The following is a 14,918-nucleotide window of genomic DNA, read 5'->3' on the forward strand; positions in this document are numbered from 1 at the left end:
GTGTTATGTTTGCAGTTTTATTGGATTAATGGGAAAACTATGCAGATGATCACAAATATTTTCCACTGTCTCTAGGAAATACTTTGATCTTTCTCGTAAAGCTTCTCATTTATTTATTTCAGTTTCCAGGATTTTCCTCATTTGCCAATGCTTGATCATTTATGATGAAGTTAATATGCATAGTTAATATACACAATTCAAACCAGACAACCAACAACCAAAACCCACACAAGCAGGTATTCATTGTGGTTACAAGAAACAATGATTTTAAAAAATAAACATGAACATGTTAATATTTTTATCCACCACTTTAGTTTAGTTTTTGTAACTTAATTTAGTGTATAATGCCAATGGTATGTTGAATAGCATACTGTCCTTGTAACTAATCCAACTCAACCTTTTGAGAATAATTTTTGTACAGTCTATATGACAGGGATGCACAGTTGAAGTTTCATCATCAAATCCAGTCTCTGGCGCCCCCTTGTGGGATCTATGCAGAACTGAATTAATTAATTTTGAGTTCATAAAAACTGCTAATGCAACCCATTCCAAAATACTTTTACTAAACCCAGCAAATGTCTGAAACTAAAACTAAAATGTGACTACCAAAACTTCTAATGAGTTCAGAGTTGATCAATAAAGTTCTTAGAGTAACACAACTGAGCTCAACTCAATGCCACAATTTGGCGATATCTTGGCGATAACCTCATGCTACCCTCTGTTAGTAGGCTGAATAAAGAAATAAATCTGTTTCTGTATTTAAAACAATGTAAATGTTGCCAATGTTAACTTTTTAGAAAAGAATAAAGTTTCTTTGTCTTTCTCTTTCTGTTTGTGTTCGTGCGTGTTTGCGTGCGTGTTGGGGGGCAGCTGCACAGATACACAACTGGAAAGGTGTGGACCAATTATTTAAATGAAGAAACAATAGTATTACAATAAGTACAACATTAACAGAACAACACAAATATACCAAATATGGAGGAGTAATCTACGCCACGTTATCTGTTGAAAACTATTAACGACTGTAAGCTACTTTACATTTTCGCGCGTGTATGTATGTGCGTGCATTACGTCGTATAGTGAGAACATTATGTCTCAGTACATAATACTGACATGAGCAAGGGAGGGGCTGCTGCTGCAAAACACACTGATAGAATGAATGCAAAGAGCCAAAAGAACACTTCCTGTTGATGCAAAAATTGCAGCAGCAACTGTCTGACACATCTGGACTGGAGAGGGGGGGAGGCCTGGCTGTAGCGTTAGCGAACTACTGAGGGGAATGGACAACGTTTAACGCTAACATTAATGCTAATCTGCAAGACGGTGAGTTGAGTGGACTTCAACTTTGGCTTGGACTGGTGACCATAATGCGTGTGTAATGTCGGCACGTCTTTGCTCTTACAGTGTAAGTAATGGGGAAATAATTGCCTGCGACCGTACGCTAGCAAGTAGCTAGCGTTAGCCGCTACCTAGCACTGGTCGCTACTACATGCCCTTTGCTGACATGGAATGGTTGCTAACCAAGCTAGCCCGAACTGTTAGCATAAGCTAGCTAGCAGATTAGCTATTTCATATGACAGCCGCTATAGTTTGTATCCGCGTTCGACGTTGTAACCTGGCTACTAAACTACACAATGTTGTCAAGCTTGTATATAGCTAATCTGGGAAAGTGTGTCCAAGCCGTAAAATAATCCACCATGTTTGAGTGAGTGAAGTCTTGAGTGAAAGTTACGCATTTTTTTCTGAAATAATTTGCTCGATTCTAGGCTAGCATGTATAGCTAACTTAGTTAGCCACCGCTTGTGTGCTGTTTTGTAGTTCGGCCCTGTGAGGCGATGCAGTTTTTTTTTAAACGAACGTTAATCTAACTACAAGTTCCCGTAGAAATGAGAAATAGTGGAAACAACAAACAAAACGCAGGTGGATGTGAATGTGAAGCTAACGTTAAATGCTCCGATAGGTTGACCACCACATAAATAGCGAACGGACTACTAAAAGAATGGTTTTGAATAAAGTTTGAGACGCCGCACATTTGCTACCAAATGTAACGGCACTGCCTGCATCTACGATGGGATCAACCGTACATGCTAATGTCCCCGAGTGTCCATTCACGATGAAGCTAACACGGGTAAACACGACTCCGAAGCAGTAACGTTAAGTTGGCGTACTAAATGCGCAGCGAATAACGTTACATGCAATAACAATAAGCCGTATTTCAATCTCACTGTTCGTGTATGGGGTGGCATCTTCAGGCCCGTATGTTTTCAGGGTGTAAGTGGTTTTCGCAGAACATCTGTTAAGGTGAAAAACTAAAGTACTAGCAATCATCTTGGTAACAGTAAAGGCACTTGTAAACTAAATAAAGTGATGATGTTATGGCGGTAAAGGACAAAGTGCAGGGACATTGCAAGTTATTCTGTACACCTGGGTTCACCTAGTTCACCGAGGACTGTGTTTGGTATTGCTTTGACATCCATTTGTCCTACAATTTCCCAATTGCTTTGCTAAAAGCCTAGTTTAAAACCAACAGCATTCGATATTCCTGGACAATTGCCTCTGAAACTAGCTTAAATATTTTAACTGTATGTCAGAACAGAGTGGAGCCAAATCAATTACGACTTCTGCGTGAGCAGGCATAATGGCTTCGTACCCGTTCAACCCTATCTCTTATAGCCCGTTTCTGTTTGGGATAAGCAGTAAAACTGTATTGGTTTCAATTAGTGATTGTGCAATACAATGCATATGCTGTAGTTACATAAAACAATGTCTGGTGAAAACGGAACTCTGTGAGGTCTATCTGTCCTGGTAATCTGAAAATCCAGAAATTGCTGTGGCATTGTCACAGGTTACTGAGTGTAGGGATTTTATCAGAAGCCTTTACCAGGCCAGTTTTGTGCTCATGAAACTGTCATATCACCTATTTATTTAAATGTCACCGTATTTACTGTTTTCTGAATCACAAGGCAAAATGTTAAACTCATGTTCAAATATTGACATCAGTAAATGTCATTGAATAAGTTTTAACTTTCTAGCGGTGTGATAAATAGTTTTTTTTATTTAGGGGCATTGTGTCCAATGTATCACTGCAAACTGTAATTGCAGCAGTGGAATCACTGCAGGGAGGCTATAGATGGAAAGATGACATAGCAGGATGATATCCTGGCTAATTAGTTCTGGTCATTAAAAAAAACATTCGTCTGTCTTTATGTTGTTATCGTTTTCATTAAAATTCCAAAACATACGCATTCATTTCCTTTTTTGAGTGAACTTGATTATGTTATCATGGCAAACTTACTTCTCTGCATTGTACAGTCTCTTATAATGCTGTTCGTAAATGATCATTTCTGTTCAGTGTTTTTATAAATTATGACTTTTCTTATCACACCAAGTTTGAGAATGAATATGTTGTCGAAGAAGTATAAAGATAACAATAGGCTGAAGACTCTGAAAGTCTTTGTGTTTTACTGATAAGCATCTTGAGTTGGCAGAAATCAAAGATAAGCATTTTGTTGTTTTCCGGTTATTTATTCCAAACAAATCAAATAAGAGAACACACCCGGAGGCTAAGCATGTACAATATTTAGCCTTGTATACTGAGCTCCCACTAAGCCTTTCCACAGTGTATGTTATTTCCTTACATCATACCTTCCCATTAATGTATCAAAAGTCTATTTTTATCTTATTTTTTACTTTCTGTTTTAAATTGCTCTCCAACCTTTGCTTGTTAAGCAGTTCTGTTCTGGGTCTGGTCTGCCCCACAAGCTGTTTTTCAAAGTAGGTGAAATGCTGCTGATGTTGAAGAAACCAAACAATGCTTGCTTTGCTTGCTGACTTTGATTTTTCTTCTAATGTTTCTCTCTCTTTTTTTTGAGTGACATGCCAAAGTTATAGACTAAAGCTTTAGTTGATGTCTTACCACCAGAGTTATACTGACATTATTGTCAGCCAAACTATCAATGCACTCTCAGCTTCCTTTATACCTGAATACATGAAGCAGTTATGTCCAAAAGGTTTATCACCAGGCAGGAAACTTTTGGTTTAGATGGTATTTTTGAGCTGAGTTTCAACATTTTCTTTTTTCCCCACGTGAGCCAAGCATGTGATCCTCACCCAGCATGTGCATTTCCAATGTATGCATTCTTTGGCTTCCCTTCAACCTGGCTCCATTCAGTATGCATGTTGTTGGCAGCCATCGCTGATATGTATGTATGTATGTTTTATTTGAAGGCTGGTAATGGGCAAGTGAAAATGATGTCCACCTTCTCTCTGTTGATCTTTGCTACATCTTTTCCTCTCCTGTGCCAGGGTGAGAGCATATGGTTAGTTGGACAGGTGTCTTGGCAAGCTTTGGCAACTGGAGAAAGCGTTAATGTTCCCAAAGTGCTGACAGGGACTCAATGTGCAGAAGATCATGCTGAATTGCTAGCAAGGCGAATGGAGGGAGGGAGGGTGGAGTGGGAGTGGGAGTAGGAGAGATGGGAGACAGGCAGATGGAGTGGGGGGAGAGGAGGGTTAAGCTGGAGAACTGACACATACTAAGGTTTTGCAACATGGAAGTATTTGCTTTTACAAACAAAGAATTACACAGTAGGTACAGTAGAGTTTAATTTCATAGCTTGCAGCTTTACGACGTGTGGTTTAACTAGTTCTGCTGAGAAGGCAGGGTCTGCGTAGGTCTGTTAATATTTTATCAACCAGCTCAAATCAGTATATTGTGTCAGGGTAGTATTGTCACTATATGTGCCTTTTGTGGGGGGATCTAATCTACCATTTTGCTAGAAAGTCAAAGCTTAAATGTTGACTTGAATGCAATGGAATATATTAGCGTGGCAGATGTCCGTTGCGTTTATTCAGTTGTAGACATTACAAGAAAGCTTGGTATATGCTCACCTTCCAAGAAGAACCAGATTTTCTTCTTTTGCTGCCAAATGTGGCATATACACCTGTATGTATTCCCTTATATGACGTTTACCCACAGTTAGGTGTACGTAGTCGAAATCGTTTCATCTACTTTTCTTGCAATTTCCTGTTTAGCAATAAAGTCTATGGATGAATGATCGATAAAAGTGCCATAAATAAATGACAGAAAGGATGCCATGTGTAAAGGAATTTCTCATTTCTCAATTTTATCTTTTCGATTATTGGATTTTGTTTCTTGCACTCTAAGCACTTTGAGTTTGGGGTTTACAGTTGTGTCATAGCAGTTGTCTTTTGCTTTCATTTTTAGGATTGAGTGACAGTGGGATGTTAAAATGGCCATACTCTGTACAGTTTAATGTGTGCAGTTTGTATGTGCTTGTGCAGGAAAAATTTTCACCTTTTCCCTTTTGAAACGTATAACCGGATTTATACTTTTCTCACTGTTGGTTTAAGTAACTGCATCTCCCAACGGAACACCACTGTTGAATGTCAGCGTTGTAACATAACGAGTTGTCGTCAACTAAAATACTTCACCTGTCACATGCTCTGCTCCACTCCGTGAGGGTGTACGCACGCGCGTGCACACACACACACACACACAGCATTGCTGTCTTCCTCTTGGCTCTAGATGTTGTTTAAAGTTAAAAATATTTTATTACTATTTCCTATTTCATGGGCTATTTTGGATAATGCATAAACATTTATAAAAAATTGAAGCATTCGATGTTAAAAGTTCAATAAATGCATGATGTTTCCCAAGTCAATCAATAATCGTGTTAATAACCAGTTATGACCAAAATAATCGTGATAATGAATTTTGCCATAATCGAGCAGCCCTAAAATATAATATAACATTTTGTACAACATACTGTGTACTGGTAAGCTCATTAGCATTTCAGAAGATTATATGGATAAACTCTTCCATCGGTGAGCCAATACAACTAGGTATATAGGGATAGCCACCATGATCTTAGAAGTAAATATGCATTGTAATACAGCATATATCATCATAAACATCAAAAACAAATACTACAAAAATATATTAAACTGGAGTTAAGATAATACTTCATAGTAGTATTCATAGGCTACTCATATTTAGCCTATGGAGTACTATGTTTGCTGCAATGCATTCAATGTTGTTTCTTTTGGCATAGAATTTGTGGTATACTATAATGTATAAAGTAAGTAAGCCTGTATCAAATGCTTGCCTTTAACAGCTTTCTGTCTCACTTGTCCTACATATATAGTACAATAGTTTTTTTGTTAATTCTTTAAATATAAAAAAAAAAGTAAAATGCTGCGATGCAATGTTTGAAAACCTAATGTCTTCTTGTTTTCAGGCTGTCGACAAACTGGAGAAACATATCCAAGAAATGGACGACGGCAGCTACATCGAGTTTGATGTGCCGGAGTTCAGTAACACTGTTCTTACCCAGCTCAATGAGCTGCGGCTGCAAGGGAAGTTGTGTGACATTATTGTTCACATTCAGGGCCAACCGTTTCGAGCCCACAAGGCTGTGCTGGCAGCTAGCTCACCCTACTTTCGTGACCACTCAGCTCTCAGCACCATGAGTGGCCTTTCCATCTCAGTCATCAAAAGCCCTGAGGTGTTTGAGCAGCTTCTTGCATTCTGCTACACAGGTCACATGTCCCTGCAGCTCAAAGATATAATCAGTTTCCTCACTGCTGCCAGCTTTCTGCAGATGCAGGCCATCATTGACAAGTGTACCCAAATCCTGGAGAGCATCCACTCCAAGATCAGCCTCCCAGTTAATATCTGCAGCCCAGAGAAGGACGACTCACAGAGCAGCCGCAATGGGGTCAATGACAGCAACCTCTTTGTAAACCCTACCCAGATCTCCCCCCCTTACTACTCCCGGCAGAGTCAGGCAGGACACGAAGCGCGCTTTGAGCTGGCGGGAAAAGGCCTGGGCCGGGGGCGACAGCAGCAAGAGGAAGGCCAGTCGGACCGAGGCAGTAGTGATAGTGTGTCAGAGCATGATGCTCCCTTGGAGGGAGAAACAGAGCAAGTGGAACTGATTGGCAAAGATGGGCAAGTAACAGATGTGCATGTGAAGGTAGAGAAGACTGAGAGGCCCACTTACTCAGATAGTTCCTCAGCTGGTGATGATGGCTATCACACAGAGTTGGTAGATGGAGAACAGGTATTAGCTGTTAGTGTGGGGTCTTATGGTCCTGTCATCCAGTCTGCTACCTATTCTTACTCAGGGCTGTCCTCCCCGTGCTTTGTCAACCTTAGCAGCTCCAGTCCTTCCCGCTCCATCCTCAGCGGCTTCAGAGGTGGCCGAGCCAGGGCAAAGCGCCCCCTAGCCATCCCAGCAGGGGTGCTGAGTCATATCAAACCAGGCTCAGATGACAGCGAATCAGCTGTGGGACCCAAAGGGTTGGAGAATGATGTGCGGGAGCGTAGCCTGCGGAGCCAATGGTACCCTTACAATGAGAGACTCATTTGCATCTACTGTGGAAAGACCTTCAATCAGAAAGGGAGCCTGGATCGCCACATGCGCCTGCACATGGGAATCACCCCATTTGTATGTAAATTCTGTGGCAAGAAGTACACAAGGAAAGACCAGCTGGAGTACCACATCCGTGGCCACACGGACAACAAGCCCTTCCACTGTCAGATCTGTGGCAAATGCTTCCCGTTTCAGGGCACCCTTAACCAGCACCTGAGGAAGAAGCACATGGGAGCATCAGAGGGCAGTAATCATATGGACTCTCCAGAGAGGACGGAGGGAAGCTCAGGTCAGAAGGACCATGAGGATACGTCTGAGGGGATGGCCTTTGAGGCGCAATACGCAGAAGAGGCACCAGCCAATGATATGGAAGAGAGTTCAAAATGCAGTCCAGAGGAGGCTCAAGCATCAAGATGTGATTTTTAGGTCCTGCTTCAGGTTCAGGAAGCTTTAAGAAATGTTTATTTTAACTCAACTTAAAGGACTTTTTTTCTTTTGGAATCGGCTCCCTCTACTGTGGACATTTCTTGCATCAAGGGTTTCTGTCATTTTTGTGAAAGTTAGATGTTGAATGCAGAGAGCAAATGGGTGCTTTATAGAAATTTGATTCTTTCAAGCAAAGGGAGTAACAACTTACTATTTTTGAGGAGGTCCCAATAATCAAGACCACCTAATTGATTTCTCTTTTTATCTTTCCATGTTTTTTAAATATACATATTTACAGAGTTATATAGGCATGTTGCAATAATTGATAATGTGAAAGCTCTGGTAAGATGCTAGTCATATCACATTTTTACCTGACCCGTTTTTGCACATGTGGCCACAGGAGGTCACTTACTCACAAGGAATGATTTTTCTGCCAGTGCAAAGCTTCGTGTGACATATCCGTTCAATACCTCATGATGCAACTACATACTCATAACAGACAGTATTTTAACTTAAATGAAACTCACCAGGTTCTACCTCATAGCCAAGAACCTACCAGGCACAGACGTGTTCACAGTTTTAATCCGTTTTAGGTTGTATGTACAGTATCTTATTGCCAAACCCTGTAAAGAATATTCTCTCAACACAAAGCCTTGATACTTAGGGGAAATATTCCTTGCTGATTGTATGGTTTAGGGACAAAGTCCTTGTCAAATGTTTCATGGTCAGCCAGGTTGAGATGATGATTTAAGAAGGTGCTACGTTAGGAGTGCATTACATTTGCTAGCTTTCTTGTGTGTTTGTTTTTGGCAAATGCCGAGAATAGAGTAAGAAACTTTCAAGATATGATTTAGCTGTCTTATAACGTTTGATCTACACAAAACACTTAAGGATTTTATCTCTCATCACTACTGCAGATCTCACTCTGTTGGCCAAGATGTGGTTTTAGATGCTGCCATCCATGTAATGGGTGAATTACATCCAAACAGTGAAGTCATTTATATTCCTCTATACTCTGATTGCAGACTTGTACTGAATTATTGTATGTGTAAATTGTTTTGTCCTGAGGTAGGCTTCTAGGTTAATGCTCAGTGTCTAACAGAGACAGAGACCCATTGTCAACTCAGCACAGTAGGAACAGCTCTAGATGTGTTCACATAAATCTATATAGTATACTAGCCTGAATAATATGCAAACAGAAAGAACAAAGGAATCTCAGCCATTTTGACATGGTTTTTCTTCCATTCTTTGAAAGAGCTATTAGGTTGTTTCCTTTTTTTCATTCTTCCCTTACTTTTATTATGAGACAATTGATCTGTGATCTTTGTCCTCTACATTGGTTGGGGTCAAATGTAGATTTTAAATATGTTTGCCATTGTCAGTCCTACTTTATGGTCTATTAATGATGGACGAGACTTCTTAACTTCGTCCCACTGTACAAAAAATGAAGCCAAAATATCACTAATACAGGCGATGCCATCTTGGGCTGGGGACATCATTTGGAGCCAAAGTCTGCACGGTAGTGGGTTGGAGCCGCGGTATCAAGGTCCCGCCCACACAGACTTGCTGCTCAGTTGCTAGCAGGACTCAGCTGTCAATCATGATGTGAAACCCTTTTTTTTTTATACCATTAAATAACTAATTAAAACCAAACTTGACACTTGAACATACATCAGTTTGAGAAGAACTACCTAAAATGACAGAAACCATCTTTGGTAAAAATGTATTTGAGGTGTACTTGGAGGGGGCGGACCTATACTTGACATATACTGCAGCCAGCCACCAGGGGGCGATCAAGATGTTTTGGCTTCACTTTTGGTGAGCGGTCAATCTTTATATACAGTCTATGGTGTTGACATGTGGCTTGCTAGATTAAGGCTAAGGGTTACATGTTAGAGGTAGCTGGTGATCCAAAGTATTGAAGCACTTTGCAATGTAAGTAGGTGGGATGGGTGCAATCCCATTGATAAAATGTGCTCATTCCTGTCTTAATTCTGGTGCAGCAGCTGCGTTGCAGAGTAGTGCTCGCTTCACAGCAGTGACTTTTCCTCTGAGTAAAAATGTTGTGAACTTGGAGGAGAGTCTGCAGTAACATATATACTATTGGCTACAAGTCATGCATATGACAACATTATATTTTATCTATACTATTTGAACCATGGGGTTGTGGGAAGGGGGTGTTAATATATAGAGACTTGGTTTTATTTCCATTGTGATTTAAAATGATCTGCATTCACAGTAAAAACATAAAAGCCGCTTAGAAGGCCTGATTGATTATCCTGTCATATTTTGCAAAGTTAAAGCTCAGCTGGGTGGTCCCATTTGTGCTAACCTGCTTTCTTATTTGCCATCCAGCTGTTTAATGCCTTTTTAGAAGAGCACCTGCTATATGCTTTTATTTTGTTGACGTATGGTCCATGCTAAATTTGTGTTTGATTCTTTCGCAGTTTTCATGTAATGTTGTACTTTGTGTGGATTTGGTGGGAGAATATTGCGTTTTGTTGCAAATGTCTAATTACGCCAAGAGCGCAGCCATTTTATTCCACTGAATGTGCGGTCACAGTTTTCACTCATTGACAGTTAAGATAGCAAACCAAAATGTATGGAATTTAGCAAAAATCGGTATAGCTAGCTTTTCGTTATCTTTTTGTTTAAGGATTCATCACAAACACTTTTGATCATCATCACCCGCAGTCTGTCGACCTGTACAATACTTTTTAGATGAATGTTTACTAAGTCAAGTTTATTTTTGTTAGCCGCTGATGTGATGTGCAAGTTTGGCAGCTGATCTGACCTCACCAAAGTCAGTTGCTGACTAATTTGAATTTGCCTGATGATTCTTGCCCTTCACCTAGAAAAAAAACTAAACAAGAAATGCATACCTTCTTGCGTTATTGTCAGCAAGTTTTTGTGAGTAATGGGTACAAACTGGTAAAACTATTTTGTGCCAACAGTTCACACCAAAGACTAATAGGTGGTTTTTAAAAGTAAATTTTGACTGTATTGCAAAATTGAATGCTCATTAAGAAGAATTTGTTGTTAATTTAATGTAGGACTAGTTCCTTGCTACTTGCAAGGAATGTACATTTTCCAGCTTCTAACAATCAGTTCTGTAAAATTTGAACAATTTGCTAAGAACACATTAAGTAGCAAAGTCATAAATAACATCATATATTAAGCCATACAAAAGCTGACAATATAAAAGTTGTGCAATAGGTATTGTAATTGTTTAAAGCCAATGTAAACAAAAGAGAGGATACTTCACAAAAAGTGGCATCTTAAACTTAGTGCCTTGCCACAAGCTTTACAATTTTGATTCTGGCACTTAGATTCCTGTGCCTCTTGTGTTTTTGTAATGAATTGAATAGCGAGATTATAATAAGACATGGCCACATTATTGTATGTGGTGCCAAGAATGAATAGAAATTAAGTCAGGTCATTCTTGTCCATTTTATAGTTTGTTTTTGTTTTTTCAGCGCAAGTCCTGCCCCCTGTTTGCTTTTTATCATTTGATTTGTTCTCTTGTCATTGGATGGACAACTGATTTTGTAGCAATTGATAACAATCAAATGAGGCAGACTTGTTCCCTGCAAGCCATTGCCCCATGTTCAGAGACTATACTGTATCCCTCCTCTAACAACTGAGGACAATCTTAGCGATGTACTGTAGTTTTAGGCATTTCAATGAAGGAAGGAGATGCATGAGAAACACAAACCTACTTCCTGTCTGTTCTCTCGGAGCATCTGGCAAGGGAACAGCTGCTCGGGTATTTAGCAGATAATAAACAGAATATTTGTGGAGAAAAAAGCTTACCCTCATATACTATAGCTTAATTGCACGTTGCTCAACCACAAAATTGTATAAAATTGCCAATAGATAATTTCTTAACTTGAATTTTCTTGTATTTGTGTCATCAACTGTGCACTTACAGGTTTTTTTTTATTTTATTGATAGTAAATACCAATTCCATCCGGGAAGTCTAGCTTAGCTCTCTGCTATAATGGCCTCAATCACTTTGGAAGAGACTTTTCCCCCTTAAATGGTGCTTTTAGACAAGTCAGATTTTTTTTCTCTTATCAGATGACTACACAAGTCCATATAATCATCATATGTGAATGGAGGGGGAATTGTTTAAATGCTTTTCACAAACTTTAGTTACTTATGTGATATACACACACGCATAACCAACTGAACTTGACACACACTCAAATCGACTCTTTGCCAACTCCTAGTTCCACACCTCTGAGTGGAACAGGAGATGCATTATGGGCCACAAGTAATCAAAAGGAAGTGTTTACAGGGAAGGCTGTCAGACTACTTTTTGAAATTGCAGCTCGTCCTATTCTTTTTATAATAAACTCACTTCAGGTAGTTTACAAACACTGATACAGGCTTAGAAAAAAATCTTAAGTCTTCCATAGCTTTTCTGTCAGTTTCTGTCCACTGTGTATTTTAGAAAAAGCAATAACCTTTTTAAAAGTGGTGTATTGGGATCATCAAGCCTATTGAAATATTGGCCTGTCGTATATCAAACAAACGGAAATGTCAGGGAGCTGTTGAATTGAAGTAGGACCCGGACAATTTAATATTGATTTATTTTTTATATATTTTCTGAAACTTTGGACAGGTTGACTTCCTCCTATATATAAATAAAAAAGCAGTGTTGCTTGCTGGTGTTCAAAATGCTCATCAAACTCCAGTGGTAGTCCGTAAACTGCAACACAAGAGCTGAGCGTGTGGCTCAGTAATCAAGCTCAGTGGCACTGTTCAGAGTTGCACCTCCAGCTGTGTCAAATAATGAAAGGGATTTTGGGCTGTATAGCCACTGTTAGGGAGCGGGCTATCTGTTTTCATGTTGAGGTTCAGTGGTCTCCTTTGGCTCATCAGGCACTGAGACTATAGTTGTAGTTTTTCAGGATCAGGGGGGAAGTTTTAAGTCTATTGTTGCTTGTTCCTTTTCCAACTCCCTAAACTGCACTATAAAGTCTCTGGCTCATATGTATTTGGTGACAAGGCAAAAAAAACTTAGAACTCAGGGTATATAATGTTAAAAGTGGTCTCATTTGACATACATCCTATGTCCATAGTTTAATTGTGCACTTCTCTTCAGGTGGGGAAACAAGTCCTCAGTCAGTGGTTCCCAAACATTCTGCCTCAAGGTCTCAATGAGCCCATGTTTTCCACAGAGCTGAAGCTTTAGGAGCGCTGAAGACCATGAACTGAGCCATGATAGCAGAAATACCCCAACTCCTATTTTGTCCACTCTACACACAACCTCACAACCCAACTGTGAACCTCAGAACTCTACTGTTTTGTACAACTATGAAGTAAATGAAGCTAGCTAGAGCTGATGTTGTATCTATTGCCATTTATGAATTTATTTTATAGCATGAAATAAAATATATTTATTCAAATTATATATTTTACTCATAATCATTATGTGCTGCTTCATTTTGGTTCTTAAGCTTGTAAATTGCTTTTTTATTATATAAAAAATGTCAATAGAATAATGCGTTTGTAAAATAAAGACGCTGATTTGGCTACAATTTGTCTTTTGTGTCTCAGGAATTGTTTTATTTACTATGCAAATGACCCAGATCAAAGCATTTGGTGTGAAACGGAAAAAAACTCAGCCATCCTTTACTTATCTAGTTGTAGCATGTGTTAAACAACATGACGTCCAGTATTGTAGTATATGTGGTGATGGCATGCATGGAATTCACATGATACTGCACTAATACTGTGTACGCATGCCATCTGGAGGAATTACTGATGTATGTGCAACTTTGACCCTCTAGGGGGAGCTGGAGAATAACAAATACACCTTAAACACTCACTCGTCTTTAGTGCCAGAAATTCTTCAATTTATTCTAAACAAAGAAATATCGCAGAACGAATAGGCTGTCATGACTTAAAATATAAGGCGGTTTAACTACACCATTACAATGTTACTAATACAAACAGTCTTGAGTAAATTATAGGCTGTGAAAATTAAGTTACATATGTTAGATAATAATTAGCAAAACAGATGTCTGAAAAGACCTTTTCCTCTTATGTACTTTTGAGACTTTAATAATCAGTGTCTTTTTTTTGGTACAGATGGTGCTTGTTGAAAATAGGCCATTCACAAAAGTGAAGAAAGACACAAAGTAGTAGAATATAGGCCTAAGACAAATTGCTTCAGTCTCAGATGGCTGGTAATAATATGAATTTATCACCAAACAGGCTCCTTTCTCCTGCTAGATCGCTGGCCAAATTCTCTGCGTAATCCCCACCAGTGTTTTTGCTCCTGTCCCTACTGTGTTAAAAATGCATCTAGAGGGAGAAATATATCCATAGCACGGTACAGCTGTGCAACAACATCCCATGGTGTTAACACTGTATGTGGATTTTACAGAAAGTAAGACCATAAGGCAGCTTAATGACTAATAAACCACCAAACTGGCCAGCTATGTGCTTCATTGGCATTTTCTTGAAATACTTTATCACTCAGGCTGCATGTTGCAGTTTGTCACTGACTTCATTGAAAACTAGAACAATTCTGTCACTGTTACTGATATTCTCGGGTAAATAAAATCATACTTGGAAACATGTAAGCATCACTCATTATAGAAAATTCTAATAAACTGGATGAATTGTTTAAATGACAGCATTATAAGGCTGCACAGACATTTGATCCTAAAATAATAGGCTAAATTGCTCTGTTCAGTGGAATATGAGAATTAAAAAGACCGCAAAATACAAGGCCAGGAAACCCGAGGTAGTGATGTTTCCACAAGGAGTCTTTAACTGCATGCTATGGGTATGATGTATTGTGGCTCTCTGTAACACAAACTCTACCAGTTGGGTTGGAGGGAATAACTGATAAGTGTTGCTGTTTCACAGTTTTGTTAATATTTATTTTCAGGATGAGCATTTGTTTTCTAATGGCAGGTTAGCTACTACTGGATGACCGGTGGGGTCTCCCTTTCTCTACACATTTTTGTTGCACTGGCTCAGCCTATCTCATGCTGCGATGCACACTGAAACTATAACATTCTTACTGTCTCGCAATTCAGAAAGGGTCATTTATGCCTTACAGCAGGCAAGTACTCT

The 14,918-nt window shown here is 39.3% G+C and overlaps 1 protein-coding gene across 4 annotated transcripts; it reads left to right on the forward strand.

Annotated features, from left to right (window-relative positions):
* Positions 1-1,121: 1,121 nt before the first annotated feature.
* Positions 1,122-13,240, forward strand: zbtb34 (zinc finger and BTB domain containing 34). 4 transcript variants are annotated; one of them, XM_046034920.1, is made up of 2 exons: positions 1,122-1,323; positions 6,261-13,240. In XM_046034920.1, the coding sequence occupies exons 1-2, from the start codon at positions 1,306-1,308 to the stop codon at positions 7,821-7,823; spliced, it is 1,581 nt and encodes a 526-aa protein (XP_045890876.1). In that variant the 5' UTR covers positions 1,122-1,305; the 3' UTR covers positions 7,824-13,240. The 4 variants fall into 4 exon arrangements, with proteins under 4 accessions (XP_045890876.1, XP_045890875.1, XP_045890877.1 ...); XM_046034919.1 differs by having other exon boundaries at positions 1,290-1,405; XM_046034921.1 differs by lacking the exon at positions 1,122-1,323 and adding an exon at positions 1,590-1,705.
* Positions 13,241-14,918: the final 1,678 nt, after the last annotated feature.

The sequence above is a fragment of the Micropterus dolomieu genome, linkage group LG21 (genome assembly GCF_021292245.1).
Source record: "Micropterus dolomieu isolate WLL.071019.BEF.003 ecotype Adirondacks linkage group LG21, ASM2129224v1, whole genome shotgun sequence".
NCBI lineage: Eukaryota > Metazoa > Chordata > Actinopteri > Centrarchiformes > Centrarchidae > Micropterus > Micropterus dolomieu.